The 22,124-nt window shown below is 34.1% G+C and overlaps 1 protein-coding gene across 1 annotated transcript; it reads right to left on the reverse strand.

Annotated features, from left to right (window-relative positions):
* Positions 1–42: 42 nt before the first annotated feature.
* Positions 43–14,809, reverse strand: TEX55 (testis expressed 55). The gene is made up of 4 exons (XM_074340632.2): positions 13,631–14,809; positions 12,897–13,043; positions 10,416–10,478; positions 43–587 (listed from the first exon to the last, which is right to left on the reverse strand). Exons 1-4 carry the CDS (start codon positions 14,807–14,809, stop codon positions 537–539), a joined length of 1,440 nt encoding a protein of 479 aa, XP_074196733.2. The 3' UTR covers positions 43–536.
* Positions 14,810–22,124: the final 7,315 nt, after the last annotated feature.

The following is a 22,124-nucleotide window of genomic DNA, read 5'->3' on the forward strand; positions in this document are numbered from 1 at the left end:
GTTCAGTACTTTGGAGGAATGAGTAGGTTTTTTTTTTTTGGGGGAAATTAGACAGAGACACTTTACTTCCAGTTGCTTATTGGACATCTTCAATCAATACCAACGATCAATTATACACCTTTGCTGCTAAGATCACTAATAAAATGCAGTTGACTCATACTCAGCAGTCTAGGGTAATGCACAGATGTAACAGTAACCTGTAGCTGCTCAATTCCCAAATCACTTCTTTAAACAGATATTAGAAAGAAGCTACTGTAATCCTTCATGTACCAAATTGGATTGGTTCCACTAAGGAGGAATGAGTATTGAAATATCAATGCATGGATAAGTATAACGTGTATATTTTCGTATGTTTAGCTAGAGGTATCTGTAACTGTTACGTGAATTTTAGAAAGATACCCTATTGATTTTTACTTAAAAATTAAGAACACATTTAGGCAGAGTCATTACTAATGACCATTCAAAAACCATTTTTCAGAGTGGGACACAGAACACAGTGTTGACATTGATGGCTGTAAATAATATTGAGGAGCGCTTCATTCTTTGTAGGTCTCTCTCTTATCTCTGTCCTTTATCATTTCTTGTACCTGAGGAGAATGAGAGAGAATTTTTTTCCACTTACAATTTTGGTATACTTGGAATTATCATGTCTTGTGATGTTAAAATACATACAAATTTAGAATACAGAAGTCCTTGTACTGAACTCTTACAAATAATTTAGACTTCGATAAGTCATGAATACGTGTTGTAATCTCTAGAGGAACCAGAGGATATTAGGGCAGTGACCCTATTCTGTGTGATACTATAGTTATAGATATAGTAAGTATAGATATCATATACATTTTTCAAAACCTATAGAATGTACAACACAAAGAGAGAACCCTATGTAAACCATGGCCTTTAGTTACTAATGTATCAATATTGGTTCATTGACTGTAACAAATTTGCCACACTAATGCAGGATGTTATTAACAGAGGAAACGAGGTGTAGGGAATAGGAGAATGGGAAAGTAGTAAATGGGAACTCATTACACTTTCTGCTTAATTTTTCTGTAAACCTAAAACTACTCTAACAATAAAGTCATTAATTTTAAAAAGTCACCCCAGTGTGAAACCCCTCCCCACAAAATTAAGAGAGTACAACTTCTAAGCTTATAGAAAAATGGAGTGATAAAAGAAGGCAAAAAATAGAGGGAAAAAGACAGAACATTTAGGACAGAGATAGCATATGGTAGGACAGTAGATGTAAACAAATACACCTTTAATAACATCAAAAACAAGTGGACTAAATGCTGCAATTAAAAGCTTGTCAGATTTGCATAATGTTAAAAATTATATGCTACTTACTAGAAAGACATCTAAAACTTACAGAGAGAGTAAAGTTAAAAGGAACAAAAATAGAAACATACACATTTAAACACTCTAAAATAAATCTGGTATAGCTATAAAAATACTGAACAGAGTTGTTAGAGTTTATGTTATACCTCTTAATGACAAAAAGTTCAATTTACCAGAAAGGTATAAGAATTCTAAATTAACATGCACCTAATAACATAGCCTCAGCTACCTAGACACAGCATAAATAGACAGAACAATAAGGGATTAGGCAAATCCACAAGCACATTGGAAGACTTGATCAACATATTTAGCAAATTTGACCTAATGGATATATTTAGAACACTTTCCAATAATTGCAGGATAAATCTTTTCTTCAACCCCAATTAATTCATTCACAGCAATTAACCATATGCTGCATCATAAAACAAGGCAACACATTTAGAAGATTTGAAGTCTTGTTCTATGAGTAAAGTGCAATTGACAGAAATCATTAACCAAAGGGAACTAGAAAATCCGATATTTGATGATTTATATAAATATTCTAATGTTCAAAACTCCAGGAGTTGAAGAAGAAATCATAATGAAAATTAGAAACTATTTTTAAATTACATACAGTGAAAGTGCTACATACTTAAATTTATGTAATAAAACCTTAAATGCATATATTATATATAGAAAGATCTGCTTCCTATATGCAAGAGTAAGCATTTGAAAAATAAATCCTGCAAATAACAACTGTGTAATATGGGCAAAATACAATCCCCCCTTCCTCCTTGCCCCCCCCCAAAAAAAACCCCAACTAAACCAATAATCAAATCAAAACAAAAATATCCCACAACAACCAGAAGGTTTTGGAACTAAGGAAAGACAGGCAGATTTTGGAGGCGAGTCTAAAATTGGAGCAACTTACCAACATGGGATGAATTCCTCATTTTTTGCAACTGACCCAATGGTAGTCATAGCCACAGCTGTGCCTAAAACTCACAGAAACACCTAAAACTCTGACAGAAAGCCCACTCTTTCTGGATGAAGAATCAAGAGAACTAGCCTGGTCAAGTATGGCCAGATGCTGAAGAGTGAGGGGAAACCTAGAAAGGGAAGGAGATTCTCCAATTCTGTGTATGAACCTTGCATAAGACTCAGGCTGAGACCTGAATCGTGCACTCACAAGACAGATTCAAAGTAGTGCAGCAAAGGCTTCAAGAGTTGACCTGAGCTATGACCCAGCAATCACAGAAGGCAAGAGTGCTTACAGATTGAATCTAACCATGTTAACTGCCGGCTAAAACAAAAACATCAACCTTCAGCAGAGGAATATGACAGAACTAAGTCTATACAACATTATATTCACAATGTCCAGGATACAATCTAAAATTATTTTTCCATCTATATTCATCAGGAATATTAGTCTGACTTTTTCTTGTGTTTTTGTCTGGTTTTGGTAATGCTGGCCTCACACAATGAGTTTGGAAGTGTTCCTTCCCCTTCAGTTTTTTGGAAGAGTATGAGAATAATTGATGTAAATTCTCCTTTAAATCTGTGAGAGCTCACTATGAAGCCATCTGGTCCTGGGCTTTTCTTTGTTGGAGGGTCTTTGATTATGATTCAATTGCCATGATAGTTATAGGTCTCTTCAGTCTTTCTATTTCTTCATGACTAAGTCTTGGTAGGTTGTATGTTTCTAGGATTTTATCCATTTCCTCTTGGTTATCCAATTTGTTGTCATTTAATGAATTGTAAATAGTATCATATGATCCTTTTTATTTCCATGGCATCCATTGTAATGTCTCTTCTTTTACATCTAATTTTATTTGAGTCTTCTCTCTTTTTGTCTTAGTCTAACTAAGGGCCTGCAAATTTTATCTTTTTTTTTTTAAACCGAACATTTAGTTTCACCTTCCTATTGCTTTTCTATTTTTTATTTTATTTATCTGTGCTCCAATCTTTGTTATTTCCTTCCTTTTGCTAACTTTGGGTTTAGTTTGTTCATTTTCCAGCTCCTTCAGGTAAAAATTAGGTTGTTTATTTGAAATTTTTCTTCTTTTTTTAATGTTGTTTATTACAATGAACTTCCCGCTTAAAGCTTTTTTTTTCTGCATTCAATAAATTTTGGTATATTGTGTTCTCATTTTCATTTGTCTTGAGGTATTTTCTAATTTCCTTTTTGGTTTCTTCTTTGACCCAATTGTTATTTAAAATTGGAAAAGAAGAAGTAAAATTGTCCCTGTTTGCAGATGATCTTATAGAAAGCCCTACATACTAATAAATGAATTAGGTAAAGTTATAGAACACAAAATCAACATACAAAAATCAGTTGCATTTCTATACACTAATAACAAACTATCCAAAAAGGAAGTTAGGAAAACAATCCCACTTACAATAGCAAAAAGAATAAAATATTTAGGAATAGACTTAACCAAGGAAGTGAAAGATTTGTATATTGAAAACTATAAAATATTTTTGAAAGAAATTATATAAGAAACAAACAAATGGAAAGACAGCCCGTGTTCATGGATTGGAAGAATTAACTTTGTTAAAATGCTCATATTACTCAAAGCAATCTACAAATTTCGTACAATCCCTGACATCCCAATAGCACTTTTTTTTTAACAAAAGTAGAAAAAAATTGTAAAATTCATATGGAATCACAAAAGACTCTGAATATCCAAATTAAGCTGGAGAAAGAACAAAGATGGAGACATATACTTCCATATTTCAAAATATATTACAAAGCTATAGTAATCAAATTAGTATTGTATTGGCATAAAGACAGACATATAGACCAATGGAACACAATAGAGAGCTCAGAAATAAATCCATATATATATATATTCAACTGATCTTCAACAAGGTGCCAAGAATACACAAGAGGGAAAGGATAGTCTCTGTAACAAATGGTGCTGGGAAAACTCTATATCTACCAGCAAAAGAATAAAATTTAGACCCTTAGCTTATGCCATACACAAAAATCAGCAAAATGGATTAACTTAAATGTAAGACCGAAATGTAAAATTGCCAGAAAAATAACATAGGGGAAAATTTTCATAACATTGGTCTTGGCAATGATTTCATGGATGTGACACCAAAAGCACAGGCAACAAAAATAAATAAATAAACAAGTGGGACTATGTCAGACTAAAAAGCTTCTGCACAGCAAAGGAAACAATTAACAGAATGTACAAGCTACATACAGAATGGGAGAAGATATTTGCAAACCTTATATTTGATGGGGGTTATTCTCCAAAATATATGAGGAACTCTTACCAAAAAAAATACAAAACAAAACAAGTAATAATTTAAAAGTGGGCTAAGGACTTGAATAGACATTTCCCCAAAGAAGACACACAAATGGACAACAGATACATGAAAAAATGCTCAATGTCACTAATCATCAGGAAATAAGCCAGTCATAGAAAGACAAATATCACATCATTTCACTTACGTATGTGAGGTATCTAAAATGTAAATTAATAGAATCAAAGAGTGGAATGGCAGTTGCCAGGAGCTAGGGGGAGGAAGAAATAGGGAGTTACTAGTTAACGGGTATGAAATTTCAGTTAAGCAGGATGAATAAGGTCTACAGATCTACTGTACAACATGTACCTATAGTCAACAGTAATGTACACTTACAAATTTGTTAAGAGGGTAGACATCAGGGTAAATGTTCTTACCACAATACATTTTAAAAAATAAATGTGTACAGTGCAGTGGTCAGGCATCTACACAATCTATGAAGTGATCCCTATGGTAAGTCCAGTACCCATTTGGCACCCTGCATAATCTATACAACATTATTGGTTATATTCCCCATAGGGTATTTCATATCCCCATGACTATTTTGTGACTACCAATTTGTACTTTCTAATCTGTTCACCTTCTCCATTTCCCAACCCCCTCCCATCTAACAACCATCAGTTTTTTTTCTCTGTATCTCTGTATCTATTTGTTTTGTTTGCTCATTTATTCTGTTTTCTAGAATCCACATATAAGTGAGATCATAAGTTATTTGTCTTTCTCTGTCTGACTTATTTCACTTAGCATGATATTTTCTAGGTCCATTCATGTTGTTACAAATGGTAAGATTTCATTCTTTTTTATGTCAGAGTAATATTCCATTGTATAAACGTACCACAATTTCTTTATCCAATTATCTATTGATATACATATAATTATTTAAAGTCAAAATATTTTTTCTGAAAGTGCTGGATAATACATATTTTAGGTGTTACAAGACACTATCTGTGTTGCTGCTGTTGAATCCCCCTTCCCTTTCCCTTCTTTCTCTTCTCTTTCTTCCTCTTTTTCTTCTTCCCCTTCTTCCTCCTTTCCTCCTTCTCCTTCCCTCTCTTCCTCTTCCTTCTTCAATCGCTTAAAAAATGTAAATTCTTTCTTAGCTTGTGGGCTGTTAAAATCAGATGGTCCATAGTTTGCCAATGCCTGGTGTATATTGTTCAATTAAAAAGCAAAGATTGTCAGAAAAGATAATGAAAATATAACATATCAAAATTTGTGAGATGCAATTAAAGCAGATGCAACTAAAGAAGAGGGAAACATGTTTTAAATGTCTATATTAGAAAAGGAGAAAAGTCTAAAATCAATGATCTAAGGTTTTGCCTCATGAAGATGAAAAGAAAGAGTAAAGTAAACCAAAATTAGGGAGAGGAAAGGAGATAATAAGGATAAGTGCAAAACAGAAATTGAAAACATAAACAATAGGGAATATCAACAAAGACAAAAGCTGTTTTTTTTTTTTTAAAGATCAACAAAATTGATTAATCTCTAGCTAGATTGATTAAGAGAACACAACCTGATTACTGATTTGATTTTGTTATTAGTTATCAGTCTGTTCAGATTTTCTGTTTCTTTCTGATTCAATCTTGGAAGATTTTATGTCTCTAGGAATGCATCCATTTCTTCCAGGTTGTTCAATTTGTTGGCATATCATTGTTTATAGTATTTTCTTATAATTCTATGTATTTCTGTGGTGTCAGTTGTCACTTCTCTTTCACTTTTGATTTTACTTATTTGGGCCTTCTCCCTTTTTTTCTTGATGAGCTTGGCTGAAGGTTTATCAATTTTATTTGATCTTTTCAAAGAACTAGCTCTTGGTTTCATTGATCTTTTTATTTTTATTTTTTTAAGTCTATGTATTTCATTTATTTTCACTGATCTTTATTATTTCCTTCCTTCTACTCACTTTTGGATTTGTTATTCTTTCTCTAGTTCTTTTAGGTGTAAGGTTAGATTGGTTATTTGAGTTTTTGTTGTTTTGTTTTTTTTGAGGTAGGCCTATATTGCTATGAATTTCTCTCTTAGAGTTGCTTTGCCTGTGTCCCATAGATTTTTGGGTTGTTGTGTTTTCATTTTCATTTGATTCAAAACATCTTTTGATTTCCTCCTTGATCTCTTTGTTGACCCAGTCATGGTTTAATAGCATGTTGTTTAGCCTCCATGTGTTTGTGTGTTTTTCAGTTTTCTCCTTGTTATTGACTTCTAGTTTCATACCATTATGATTGGAGAAGATACTTGATATAATTTCAGTCTTCTTAAATTTATTGAGACTTCTTTTCTGGCCTAACACTTGGTCTATTCTGGAAAATGTTTAATGTGCCCTTGAAATGAATCTCTATTCTGCTGCTTTGAATGAAATGTTGTAAAAATATCTACTAAGTTCATCTGGTCTAATATGTCACTTATTGATTTTCTGTCTGATTTATCCATTGATGTCAGTGGAGTATTAAAGTCCCCTAGTATTACTGTTGTTCGCTCCCTCCCTTTATGTCTGTCAATATTTACTTTATATATTTAGGTGTTCCTATGTTGAGTATAGATATTTACAAGATTTATAGCCTCTTGTTGAATTGATCAGTTTATCATTATATATAATGCCCTTCTTTGTCTCTTGTTTCAGTCTTTATTTTAAAGTCTATTTTGTCTGATATAAATACTCCTACCCCAGTGATTTTTGTTTCTATTTGCATGAAATATCTTTTTCTATCCTTTACTTTTAGTCTGTGTGTGTCTTTTGATCTGAAATGGGTTTCTTGCAGGCAGCATATGCTGGGTCTTATTTTGTATCCATTCAGCCACCCTATGTTTTTTGGTTGGAGCATTTAGTCTATTTGCATTTAAACTAATTATTGATAGGTATATAGTTATTGCCATTTTAGTTGTTTTCTGTTTTTGTCGTTCTTCTCTGTTCCTTTCTTATTCTCTTGCTCTCTTCTCTTGTATATTGATGACTTCCTAAAGTGTTATGTTTTTTTTCTTTTCTCTTTAGTTCTTGTATATCTTGTTTTTTGGTTTGTGGTTACCACATGCTTCATGTATACTAAGCTATGTTTATAGCAGTCTATTCCAAGGTGATGGTTGCTTAAGTTCAAATGCATTCTAAAATCATTACATTTTTTTACTCACCTCTCCAATTTTTAAGTTTTTGTCATTATTTTTATCTTCTTTCTGTGTATATTTGTGTATATCCCTTAACTTATCGTTGCATTTACACAAACTCTTCCTACTTTTATCTTTTAACCTTTGTACTAGCTTTGTAATTGGTTGATCCACTGCTTTTACTAAGTGTTTGCCTTTATCAGGGAGACTTTTTTCTTTCCTATATTTTCTTATTTTAATTTTTGATCTTTTCTTTCTACTTAAATAAGTCCCTTTATTATTTCCTGTAATACTGGTTTACAGCAGTTTGCTTATCTGGGACACTATCTTTCCTTTGATTCTAAATGATAACGCTGCTGGGTAGAGTAATCTTGGTTGTAGGTTTTTACCTTTCATCGCTTTTAATATTGCTTGCCAATTCCTTCTGGTCTGCACAGTTTCTATTGAAAAATCTGCTGATTGTCTTACAGCAATGCCCTTCTACATAACTAACTGCTTTTCTCTTGCTACTTTTAAGAGTTTTTGTCTTTAATTTTTGGCATTTAATTATGATGTGTCTTGGTGAGGGCATCTTTGGTTTCATCTTGTTTGGGATCTCTGTGCTTCCTTTACTTGTATGTCTATTTCCTTTGCCAGGTTAGGGGAGTTTTCAGTCATTAGTTTTTCAAAGGTTTGAAGATTGAAAAAGGTTTTCAGTCCCTTTTTTCCCCTCTCTTCTCCTTCTGGGACCACTATGATGAAAATGTTTGTATGTATGAGGATCTCCTTAAACTATCCTCATTTTTAAAAATTCTTTTTTCTTTTTGCTGTTCTGACTGGGTGTTTTCCATAACCTTGTCTTCCAGATTGCTGATTCGATTCCCTGCTTTATCTAATCTGCTGTTGATTTCTTCTATTGTATTCTTCATTTTAGTTGTTGTATTCTTGCTGGTTCAGTTATTGAGTTCTTACTGGTTCTTTTTTATGTTTTCTCCCTCTTCGTTGAAGTTCTCACTGAGTTCATGTATTCTCCCAAATTCATTGAGCATCCTTACAACTAGAGTTTTGAATTTTGTATCTGGTAGATAGATTGCTTGTCTCCATTTTGTTTAGTTCTTTTTCTGGAGTTTTGTCCTGTTCTTTCATTTCTGTAATTTGACAAATTATTCTAAATACTGATATGGAAATGCACAGGCCTAAGAACATCCAAAATATTTTTAAAGAAGAATAAGATGTGAAGACTTACTCTGATAGATATTAAGACTTATTATAAGGCATACTAATTGACACAGTCTCATATTAGAGTAATGATAGAGAAATATACCATAGGAATCAAATAAAGAGCAGTGTGTAGAAGGTACAGTGTTTTTTATAGTAAGTGCTTGGTCAGTTGGATGTCTGCTTGAAAAAAAATGAAACTTGACATGACCTCACAACCTATACAAAATCAATTATAGATCAATTGGATATAAATGTAAAAGGCAACAAACAAACAAAATTTAACACCTTTCCCCACCAAAAAACCCCACAAAGAAATTTCTACAAGAAATATAGGGGATTATAGTCTGGAGCTTGGGGAAGGAGAGACTTCTAAAACAGGATCGAATAAGTACTAATCATAAATTAAAAGACTGTTAAACTTGACTATATAAAAATTAAGAATTTCTGTTTATCAAAAGATTCCTTTAAGAGATAAAAAGGGAACGCAGAGAGTGGAATGAGATACTTGTAACAAACACAGTCAACAAAGAGCTCACAACCAGAATATGTAGAAAATTGTTACAAATGAATAAAAAAGACAAACAATACAATTTTAAAAAGTATTTCTAAAAGGCCAATAAACAAATGAAAAGTGTGCAACTGCTTTAGTAATCAGGAAAAAGAAAATTGAAACTGCAATGATTTATAACTAACCGCCATCAAAATGGCTAATGCTAAAATGACTGTAAAACTAAGTGTTAGATGTAAGTAGTAAAAGTGTAAAACAACTGGAATTCTAAGACACATTGCTGCTAGGAGTGTAAATTGGCACAATCATGTAGGCAAACTGTTTGAAATAATCTACCAGAGCTGAGCAAATACATACTTTGTGATCCAGCAATGACTTTCTGGGTATGTATGTAAGAGAAACATGTGCATATGTGCACCAAGAGAAATGTACACAAATGTTTATTGGAAAAATTTTGCAATAGTTCCAAGCCAGAAATAATGTGAATATCCACAATCATCATAGAATGGATAAATCGTGACATTTCACACAATGAATACTACATAGCAATGAAAATGAACTATAGCTACACACAATAGCATGGATTAATCTCACAGTCATATTTTTGAGCAAAAGAAATCAGATACAAATGAATAGCTACTATGTGGTTCCCTTTATAGAAAGTTGAAAAAGTTGATGAATTTAAACAAGAGTGTTTCATGATTCATGATTAGTATAAAATTATAAAGATAACTGAACTGAGGAAGTCATTATCATAAATGTCAGAATAATAGTCTCTTTGTGGGGAGTAATAACTGAGGGAAAGTCCTTCTGAGATTGCTGACAATGTTTTAATTTTTAAAACTTGAATGGTAGTTACAGGTTTGCTTACTTCATAATAATTCACTGAATTGTACATATTTTGTTTTATATAATTGTATGTGTGCTATATTTACACTAAACAGAACAAAAATACTGTTCTTTTTCTCCTATCCCATACCTGAAACAGCATAAAACTCAGGGGGTCCTCTGGCCTTTCATAGACTAAGTTTTCAGTGATCTGCTGAGAGAGAGCATAGGGCATTGCATTATGGTTCTGAGCTATAGTTATGTGGTTGGGTTATATCTGGAGCGATCATTTGCACTAATGTAACATGCATCCTAGCACTTAAAAAAAATTCATATATCTCTACAAAGTGTCAAATTAATTTCTCACTACTGATAAAATTAGGCAAATTAAGGTAATATTTAAAGGAATAAAAATTTAGTAATACTGGGTTTCCCCCAAAATATGACCAGGTCTTATATTAATTTTTGCTCCAAAAGACGCATTAGGGCTTATGTTCAGGGGACGTGATCCTGAAAAATCATGCTAGGTCTTATTTTCTGCTTAGGTCTTATTTTGGGGGAAACACGGTAAGCAGCAATGGATATTTTTCTAGTTTCCAAGATCAAACAGGTAGTGAGAAAGTTTTAGAGAAAGTTTTTGTTTTGAGTATGGTGATTTTGCTAGCCTGAGAAATTAACATTATTTGCTTTGAAGGATAGTTAGAGAAAAGTATTTTGAGTAAAATTTTAAAAAGACTATATGATTTTACATAGAATCTTCCTTCTGAGGCATTTGATTCTAAAATGATGTTAATTGTAATAATAAATGAGAAAGGATATATAAAACTTCAGAGATTCACTACTATACTTTTTTTGTTGTTGAATAACCCCCAAAATTATAATAAAGTAAGCACAATTCTCATTTGTAAGGAATAACAATAGGACAAATTTTAGGTATAAAATATTCAAGATCTGTTTAATGTACCCATGCCCATTATGTGTTTCATATATATTTCTATTGAATACATATAAGGTAACTAATTTTTCTTATAATAGCATTGAATGCATAAGTATTTTTTTTTTCTTGACAGATGAAGAAATTTACTTATAGAATGATTAGAATTCTACTTTCTTCAACAGCTTTCATCCTTCAGCTCTTCTTTGATTAAAGCCACGAAACCCAGCCGTTAGTGCTCGCCCATAAAAATAACATTTTGAGAAAGAAAAGGCATAGAGCAGTTAACGGAGTAAATATCACTTATTCTTATTTCATATTTGGAAACCGAGATTCACAGAAGTTACATAATTTTCTCCAAATAACAAAGGTGAAAAGTGGCAAAGTTAGGTCGGAGCATTAGACTAAATTTGTAAAGTTTGTGCTCTTTCTACTTTACCCTACTTCTTGAAACTTAAACTTTTCCAGTTTAAATGTTTTCATTTGAGGTGGGTCATTCTTATTTTACACCTTTTTAACTATAAAGTTACTTCATGTACTCATGTATTATGTACAAATATGTACCTTGCTGGGTAATAATATTAACGTAAAAATAAATATGTCAGAAAAACAAAAACAACCCACCAAACAACAAACATTTTATAAATGTGATAATCTCTTGTAATTCTATATAGCCAAGGATGTTGTATTTTAAAGAAGATTCCAGCCCCATATCCTAAGGTCAATAAAATTTGTAATTTCAAGAATTAGAAGCAACTCTTAATTACTATTCTCCCCAAAGAATATGGTTTGTTAGTTAGTCACAGGTTGATTATCTTCTGAAAGTTTTATATTCCATCTGGAAAGTCTTTTTCTCTCTTTTTCAATTGCCAGTATTTTGTTCTTCCTTCTAGTCTGGCTCAAACTTTAGCCTTTGGCCCAATTTTTCTCTATAACCAACTTATCTGATCCCTCTGAATGGCTTCATATCATGGTATCACTCATTTGGTATTTATCATTTACTACTTTTGGTTAATACCATATTTTGCTGTGTATAATGTGCACCCATGTTTCCGGCCCAAACTTTCAAGGAAAAAAATCTTTCGTTTTAATTTTTTAATTCAAATTTTTATTTATTTACATTTAGGTACTTGTTTTTTGTATTATAAAGGAATTTTAGCATTTATTTTTTTAACATATTATGCTACAAGAAATTTTATGTTACAAATAATTATAAAAGACAAGAACAGATGCAAAGTACAAAACATTTTATGTACCATTAACAAATTTACGGTATTTACCCATCATAGGAGGCCAAGAACTCTTTGTTGTTACAAGTTCATTGTAAGTTCAATAAAACCGATTATCATATTCCAGGGTATTATTTTGCATATGGATATCGTTATTGATTTCTAGAGTTACACTTTTAACTCATAAGCATAAATAAAAGAATTAAAAACATTTATAAAGACATGGAATTAGTACTACCCATGTATAATGCGCATCCTTATTTTTCCCTCACCAATTTGGGCAAAAAAGTGCACATTATACGTGGCAAAATATGGTAATCTTAATGCACTTACTGACTTCTCAATAAGATTATATCCCTTTTATAGCAAAGGCCCTTTTTTGTACCTCTTGACAGCCAGGTCAAAGTTTGTTTTTCACATTATAATTACCTAAAAACTCACAATTAAAGTAAAGGAACAAGAAGTTTACCTGGAATATTTGCAGAATGTGGTGTTTCTCCATGTATTGTAGTGAAATTTGATAAGGATCTTGATATACTATAGAAGGGAATCGTCTCCTATAAGTTTCGTTGTGTGCATGAGAACTCTCTCCTTCTTGGTATTCTGAAATATCATCCTGAAATGGAAATACCCACCCCCCCAACCAAAGAGTCTTTAATAAATCAAAAAGCCCCATGAAGTTTTGTTCTTATTTTTGTCATTATCAGTGGAATCTGGTATTGATGGGATCTGAACACCAGGAGTTGAAGACACATTATTAGGAGAGACCTGGCTGACCCTCCAGGCAATACAATGCACCTCAAGTCCTGGCAGATATCTTAGGCTTCTCCAACCTACTTCAAAAAATTCTCCCTTCACAGGGATCTCCAGTTGACTCCAAATTTCTTTCCTTTGGTAGAAGCCCAGAGAGGAGAAATGACTTAGTGTCCTAGAGTTAGCAGCAGAACCAGGACTTAAAACCCAGCTCTTCTGAATTGATCCTTCCTGAATGGCCTTAAGGTAGCAGAGAAAGCAACACGTCTCTTTATTCCCACCCTTCTCCTGTCCTACCTGAATCCTACAGGTCACACATATCACAACATGTAGGTTTATTTCCTCATCCTTGATCCAATAAGTACCCCTCCAACTCCCCCCCCGCCCCCCACTTCCAACATCACAGGCCTCCAACCTCCCAGGAAGGTATCAAATGCCCCTTTAACCTACAGGCTTGGTTTCTGTGACTTGAATTTTTTCTTGATTGATGATATAGTCCAAGTTGGTTGATAAGGAAGGGTATCTTGGAGAAACACCTGGTTCTGGTGCTTGGAAATTACTTATGAATTTGGTATCCAATGAGTTCAATGTGTGCAGAAAGTTTCCACTTTCAGTGTCAGTTGTACTCGAAACCTTGGAAATGCTGAGGTCTGTTTGGCTAACTTCAAATTTGCAGGGTTGTATTCTGAAGTCAGCATTTCTGTTCTCCTTGCTGGTAAATATTCTGCCACCATACTGGTCACGTTCTCCATAATCAAACCAGCGGTCTTTTGTGTCATAAGCCTTGTTGTACATTAAGTGGTCAGCCTGGGCATATTCACTGTACTCAAATGTAAGCTGATGGGCACTGCTGTCAGTTTGGTCAGCAGCCTGCTGTTCCGCTTGTTCAGAAGCTTGGTCATGCACTATGTGATGAGTCTTTGCAAGTGTTTTGTAACCAGTTTGATCAGATAATCTTTCGTTGAAAAGTTGATCATAAGTTTTTTGTTCAATCAGGCTGGACAATCTGCTGTCAATCTGTTCAGAAGTTCTTCGTTGAGCCTGGCCAGGTATTCTGTAGTCTGTCTGTTCAGAGGCTCTTCGGGCAGAGGAGGTAGACAATCTACTGTCAATCTGTTTATAAGCTCTGCTCTCAGCTGGGCTGGACATCCTGCGGACAAACTGCCCGGAAGCTCTTTCATCCTGGTTAGACAATCTTTGTCCAGAAGTTCTTTGTTCGTATAGGACAGGCGTCTGGCTGTCAGTCTGTTCAGACTCTACATGATCAGCTTGGTGAGATGACTTGTTGTCCATCTGTTCAGACATTGTTTGGTCAACCCAATAAGCAGTTCTATGATCAGCAACATCATCATGGTGGGATGGTTGGAGGTCAGTCTCATCAGATGTTCTGTGCGCAGTGCGTTCAGATAATTTGTGGTCGGTTTGGCCAAATATGTTGGGTACAGCCTCGCTGGACACTCTTCCATCGGCCTGGTTAGCTGTTCTGTGATCACTCTGGTTATCTGCCTCTTTTTTGTCCAGGTTCTGCCAGTTGTCCTCCTGGCGATCTGTGTGGCTGTTATTTGAGGGCTTGGCTGTGCTTTCAGGTCCCAAGGATTCCGGTGGAGCCTCACCTGGAGGCTTTATCATTTTCTGCCTGTCCCTGACTAGCCTAGGTTGCCAGACGCTGTGGGTGGTGCCAGGCTGGGTTGTCTAGGTGACCTTCTGGGAACCACGACAACGATACCCACAGGCTTTGTGCGGGCTTCTGCGCATGAATTCTTGGCACATGAGTGGACGCCTGGGCGTGAGCCGAGCACCGGGGCTGCCGCGGGAAGGGCTGCCTTCAGCTCTGGGCACAGTCTAGAGAGGGCTTCTACCAACGCGCGGTGTGGTCGTGAGCAAGGGCGGATACTCTTCTCCTGAGAACAGGTGATGACCACACGCTGGCATCGCCACCGCCCAGAGGCTGGGCAGCAGGCCTCTGTGAATGGTGCCTTAGAACAGTACCCTTCTCATTTTCCTGCGGAGGTTCACAGCGCTGTGTGTGAAATCGAATCGTTCAGGTACCACCACTCCTCTACTCAGCAAAACGGTAGCCGATGAAAACAGGAGGGCCGCATACCTGAACAGAGGTAGCTGTTGCCATTACATCACATCCGCGTGTCATCCACCACTGACGGGTCTAATCACAATTGTCTCTCGCACAATAAGAGTGTGTTAGTGCTGGGCGCTGTGCTAGTAAATGGTCCTGCTGAATGTTCTTCCTTCAACTCTAATCGGTATTGGGGTGACAAGGTCAAATTATGTATTTTTACTTTTAGTTTTTTTTAAACATTTTTACATTTCTGCCGTTATAAACAGTGCTGGGGCTGTTTTTCGTGGTACCAAAAAGAGTTTAGTCCTCCTAACACTCATGTTACCAAAGTCTTACGGATCTTTCCTCACAATAAGAGTGCAGAGAGGAGAGTTTTGCTGTCTCCCAGGCCAACAGCAATTCATGGCTGTAAGAGCTGCTCTTCTCTCTCTCAAGAGAAGGGTGAAACGTTTTTTCCCATCCCCTCTGGGAAGAGCTGTCTTGGCTGTGGAAACTCAAGCCCCAAGGTGTTTTCTTGTTGAATTAAACATATATAGCTGGAGGGCTAGAGGGAGGAGAGGGGATCTAGTGAGAATGGGTTCTAAAATCACACTCCCCAATAATCTTATAACAGAAGAGAGGGTTAGGGAATTAGAGTTCCAGAAAGAAAGAGAGTAAGGAAGGTGGGGGAAAAATAGGAGAAGGAATATTTAACAAGTGGGGGAATTTGCACTTGACGATGGTGGCCAGTGGGGTCCAGGTTTTGAGATCTGGCCTTCCCTGTCTGAAATGAACCTTAAGAGTCCACTTCAGACCTGCATGGTCTCTAATTTCCAGAGTAAGGCAGTACAGAGGTGGTGGTTGATGAGACTTTTGATTGACTCTGGAAAGCCTAAAATCTCTGAGGCAGGCCAAGGATTGGCAGTATGATGCCAGATAGTCCTTTAATATGGGTTTAATTGCATTCAATAATTTGAGCTAAGACTTAAAATCCAAACGCAAATAGTTTTGATTAAAGTTTGAGAAGGAAAGCGGGTACCCTTGGTGCCATATTTAGAAGCAGAGAAGAGAATGAAGGTGCACTGAAGTAAAGTCATTTATTTAACAGGACCTAGAACACTGTTGGTGCTCAAGACATGCTTGTTGAGTATAAATGTATGAATCACCTGCTTTATTTATTTAAAGATGAGTGGAGCAAATGGACAGTGCATTTGGAGTAAAATAGATGACAGCTATGGTTTACAGTTTCAAAGAGGCATTGGTTTTGTTGATTTTTTTTTCATTTGTAAGTTAAATGTTATCATTGTAGAAAAGTAAGAAAAATAAGCAGAAAGAAAAAAATTCCCAAGTCACATCTGAGTTATAACCTTTATTAGCATTTTGATTTATATTCTTCTAGAATATTCCCCATGCAAATCTGTATGTCTACTATCTATAGGTATGTGTATACTTCACAAAATAGAATCAAACTGTGCAACTGTTCTATAAAGTGCATTTTCTTTTTCTCTTTTTTTAAAATTTATTTAAGTGTGTTTTTCCAGGACCCAACAGCTCCAAGTCAAGTAGTTGTTTCAATCTAGTTGTGGAGGGCACAGCTCACAGTGGCCCATATGGGGATCGAACAGGAAACCTTGTTGTTAAGAGCACTGCATTCTAACCAATTGAGCTAACTGCCCCACCCCTACATTTTCTTTTAAAAAAATTTAAAAAATGTTTTTTAAAAATTATGGTTGACATACAATATTATGTTAGTTTCAGGTGTACACCATAGTAATTAGACATTTGTGTACCTTATGAAGTGACCACCAATAAGTCTAGTACCTATCTCACACCATACATAGTTATTAAAATATTATTGACTATATTCCCTAAGCTGTACTTCACATACGCATGACAATTTTATTGTTGGCAATTTGTATTTCTCAATTCCTTTCACCTTTTTCACTCATCCTCCTAATCCTCCTCCCTCCTGGTGACCAAACTATAAACTGCATTTTCATTTAACACTATGGTATAAAATCTTCTTTTTTGCCATTAAATGTAATCTAAATTAAAGAACACTAGCTTTTGGAGTCAGCCCAAATTTGCTCTAATTCTGTATCTGCCACTTACTAGATTGTTGAGCTTGGGCAAATCTCATTATTTCTCTGACCTTCAATTTTCTTATCTGCAGATGAAAATGAGAATAATATAATAGTTCGCAGAGTTCTTGTGACAACTAAATTATATAATATATATAATTAGCTCATATGTGCTTCATAAACAGTAACTATTTTAAAATTTACATGTAATCTATTATATTAATCTATTTCATTGCTTTTAACAGTGATGCATTGACCATTGTTGTACTAACATTTTACAAGCTTGTCGTATTTTTTTCTTTAAAATAAATTTTTGGTTGTGGAATTGCTTGGTTAAGGAAATATCTCATTTTGGTTTTTGAAAGTAGTATATTTAAAAAGTTGAGCTAATTTATAGCTACACCAATAATATATGAGAGTGCTGTTTCCCTAAACCAAAACCAATTCTGTGTATATTTTTCATTTTTGCCTATTGATAAGTGAAAACTAGCATCTTGTTTTAATTTGTATTCTTTTTTTTAATATGTTTAATGGCTATTTGTATTTATTTTTTGTGGATGTCCTTGTCATGCTCCTGTCTTTTCCTTATTGATTTGTGAGAGTTTCCAATGTAAATTGCAAACAATTTTTCCTGGCTTGTTTGCCATGTAGAAGTTTTATTTTTTATTTTTTATTTTTATGAAGTTAAATTTATTTTTCTCTGTGCAGTTTCTGTCTTTGAAGTCATGCTTAAGAAGCCCTTCCTGGTTGCTTAAGATTATACAAATATTCCTCACATAATTTTTAGTATTTTTGGTATGTGTATTCCTTTTTTTCTTACATAGAGTTAAAACTTAAGTGTGTAGCTTGATGAATTTTTCCGTATGTATACATTTATGTATACACCCCCCAGATCAAGATGTAGAATGTTTCCAAACTTGAGCAGGTTCCCCATGTCCCCACCCAATGAATATCCTACCCCAAAATTAAGTAATGTTCTGATCACTGTTTCCATAACTCAGTTTTTCTGGCTTTTGAACATCACACATTTCATGACTCTTGTTGTGACTGCTTTTATTTCACATGATGCCTGTGAAATTCACTCATATACTTACATGTAGAAGTAGATAATTATTTTCCATTGCGGTGCAGTATTCCATTGTAGTATACCACATACTGTCAGTTCTGATGTTGACTGCCATTGGTTTGTTTACTGTGTGAAACTATTAAGAACTTTCTTGGACATGTCTTTTGGTGGACATAAGTGCTCATTTCTCTTGGGATATATCAGATTGTGGGATTCCTGGATCACAGGACAGGCTTATATTTGGATTTAGCAAGTGCTGCCAGACAGTTTTCCAAAATGGTAGTACCAACTTACACTTACCAGCAGTGTGTAAAAGAGGTCCACGTGCTTGCCTTTTACTGTTGGTTGTTCTGTTGTGTTGGTTTCACTGGGGTTTTCATTTGTATTTCCCTTGTGACTAATGATGTGGAACACCTTTATAGATGCTTATTGGCCATATGGATATCCTTTTATATGAACTACCATTCACATCTTTTGCCGATTTTTGTATTGGTTTGTCTTATTGATTTGTATATCTTCTTTATGTAGTCTGATTGTGTGTATGTGTTTTTAAAAACATTTAAAGCTTTAATATTTCTGCATTTTATTTTGATATATGGTGTGAACTATGAATCTAACCTAATCTTATTTTTAAAAGGTTAACTAGATATTCCAATGCTATTTAAAAAAATGATTATTTCTCCACTGATTTAAAAATACTAGCTTTTCCATATACCAGTCTCTAATATATACGTAAGTCTGTTTATGGATATTTCACTCCTGTTTCATCAATAAAAAATTATCTGCTCTGGTGTCTTTTTTATTGTTGTACTTTCATAATACACATTAATATGTTATAGAGCATATCCCTTTCATTATTTTTCTTTAAAAATAATTTGTGACTGCTTCACATATTTGTTCTTCCAAGTGAACTTGGCTTACGACAACATACATTTATTTTCTTCCAGTTCTGAAGACTACAAGTCCAAGATCAAAGTGTCAGCAGGTTTAGTTTATCCTGAGGATTGTCTCCTTGGCTTGCAGATCGCCATCTTCTGGCTGTGTTCTCACATGGCCTGTCGTCTGTGTGGGTGCATCCCTGGTGTCTCTGTCTGTATGTCCTATTCTGCTCTTCTTATAAGGACCCCAGTCAGATTGGATCAGGGCTCACTCCAACGGCCTCATTTTTATTTAATTACCTCTTGGCCTGATCTCCAAATACAGTCATACTCTGAGGTACTAGGGGTTAGAGCCTCAACATAAGAAATTGAAGGGTACACAATTTAGTTCATTACAGCCATAGATGTGAGGGTTTATTTCTAGACTGTCAATTCTATTCCACTGGTATATGTCTGTCCTTATGCTAGTACCATACTGTTTTAATTCCTGTTGTTTTATAGTAAGTTTTGAAATTGAGAAGTGTGAGTTCTCCAATTTTGTTTTTCTTTTTTCAATATCGTTTTAAATATTTAGGGCCTCTTGAAGTCCCATATGAATTCTAGGACTGGTTTTTCCATTTCTGCAAAAAGCCTCTTGGAATTTTGATAGGGAAAGCATTGAATCTGTAGATTGCTTTGGGTTAGTATTGCCATTTTAAGACTAGTAAGTGTTATAATTTATGAATGTGGGATATTTGTCCATTTATTTATGTCCTGTTTAATTTCTTTCAGCAATGTTTTGTAGTTCTTAGTGTACAAGTTTTTTACTACCACCCCCTTTGGTTGAATTTATTCCTAGGTATTTTATTTTTTTGGATGCTGTTATAAATGAAATTGTTTCCTTAATTTTATTTTTGGATCGTTTATTGGTAGTATATAGAAATATAGATGATTTGTGTGAGTTGATTTTGTATCCTGCAACTCTGCTGAATTTACTTATTATTTCTAATAGGTTTTTTGTTTTCGTGGTTTTTAAAGGATTTTTCTATACATAAGATCATGTCATCTGTGAATAAGGATGGTTTTAATCTTTTCCAATTGGATGCCTTTTATTTATTTTTCTTGCATAATTACTCTTATTAGAAATTCCAGGACAATGGTGAATTAAAGTGGTAAAAGTGGGCGTTCTTGTTTTGTTCCTGATCATAAGAGGAAAGCTTTCCTTATGGAGTACAATATGCTTTTTTTCATTAAAGCCCTTTATCAGATTGAGAAAGTGGCCTTCTAGTTCTTGTTTTCTGTGTGTGTTTTATCATGGAAAGATGTTGGATTTAAAAAAATTGCTCTTTATGCATCAACTGAGATGATTATGTGGTTTTTCCTCCTTTATTAATGTGGTGTATTATACTGATTGACTTTTGTGTGGTGAACCATGCTGATATTCTTGGGATAAATCCTACTTGGTCATGGAGTGTGATGCTTTTAATATGCTCTTGCTTTGCTTAGCTAGTATTTTGTTGAGGATTTTTGCATCTATATTCATAAGAGATGTTACTTGATTGGTTCCTTCACCCATTTTAATTTTCAATCTCTTTAGTATTACATAGTGACTAAAAGCCCAGGTCTTGGGCCAGACAAAACTGGACTTGAATATTGTCCTCACCATTTAAAGGCTGGATGTCCTTAGGCAAGTGATCTGTCCTTTGTGATCTTTAGTGTCTTCACTTGTAAATGAAGATAAACAAAACTACTGAACTAAGTTGTTGAGATGAGTAAATGATATAACATTTATAAAGAATTCAGTCCCATGCTTAACATTCAGCAAATAAATAGTAGTTGTTACAAGTATTCATGTAAATTTATTGGTCATCTTTTACGTCCCTCAGTAATGTTTGGAATTTTTTTTTAATATGCTGAGTATATTTGTTAAAAAATGTTATTCTTAGTTAATTTATGTTTTATTATTGTCAATTGGATTTTTTTCTAATATATTTTCTAAATGGCTCATGCTAATATGTAGGAAAGATAATAATTTCTGTTTCTTTTTTATCCTGTCATTTTTTTAACTTTCTTATTAGATTAGATATATTCTCAGATTAGTTGATTTTTCTTAATAGACAATGGCAATGATAATTTTTCCTCCTCCTTTATAATATTCATACTTCTAGTTCTTTTTCTTTTCTAATATTGAATAGGATGCCAAACATTGTTTAACAATTATGAAGATTATGGATGTCTTCATTTTATTCCTGAATATAATGGGAATGTTTCATTAAGTGCAATGCTTAACTTTGTTTTCTGCAATATATGTAAGAAAAAAATATAAATAACTTTCTTTCTATCTGTTTTACAAAGGGTTTTAATTCCTTTTTGAATTTATCAAATAATTTATAACACCTATTGAAATAATCTCATGATTGTCTCCATTAATTTATTCATGTTAGTTGAAATAATCATGATTCTGTCCATTAATTTATTCATGTTAGTTACATCAACAGATTTTTTAATGTTCATGGAATAAACCTTAACTTGGCCATCCTATATTTGTCTCTTAATACAATTCTGGAATCAGTTGCTAATATTTTATTTAGGATGTTTGTATTTTATTAATCAATGAGATCGAACTGTTGTTATCTTTCCTTGTTTTATGAGGTGTGATAAAAAATATAGTGAATGTTTAAATTAAAAAAAAAAAAGTATTACAGTGAAAAACACATTGCTATTAATCCTCCTCAAAATACTCCCCCTCACTTCAAACACACTTATGCCATCGCTCTTGCCACTTTCTGAAGTGGTTCTGGAAGTCCTCTTTCATGAGTGTCTCTAGTTGTGCTGTCATGGCTGCCTTAATGTCCTGAATTGATTCAAAATGTTTTCCTCTCAT

This window comes from Rhinolophus sinicus, chromosome 17 (assembly GCF_057876585.1).
Source record: "Rhinolophus sinicus isolate RSI-liver-muscle chromosome 17, RSI-T2T, whole genome shotgun sequence".
Taxonomy (NCBI): domain Eukaryota; kingdom Metazoa; phylum Chordata; class Mammalia; order Chiroptera; family Rhinolophidae; genus Rhinolophus; species Rhinolophus sinicus.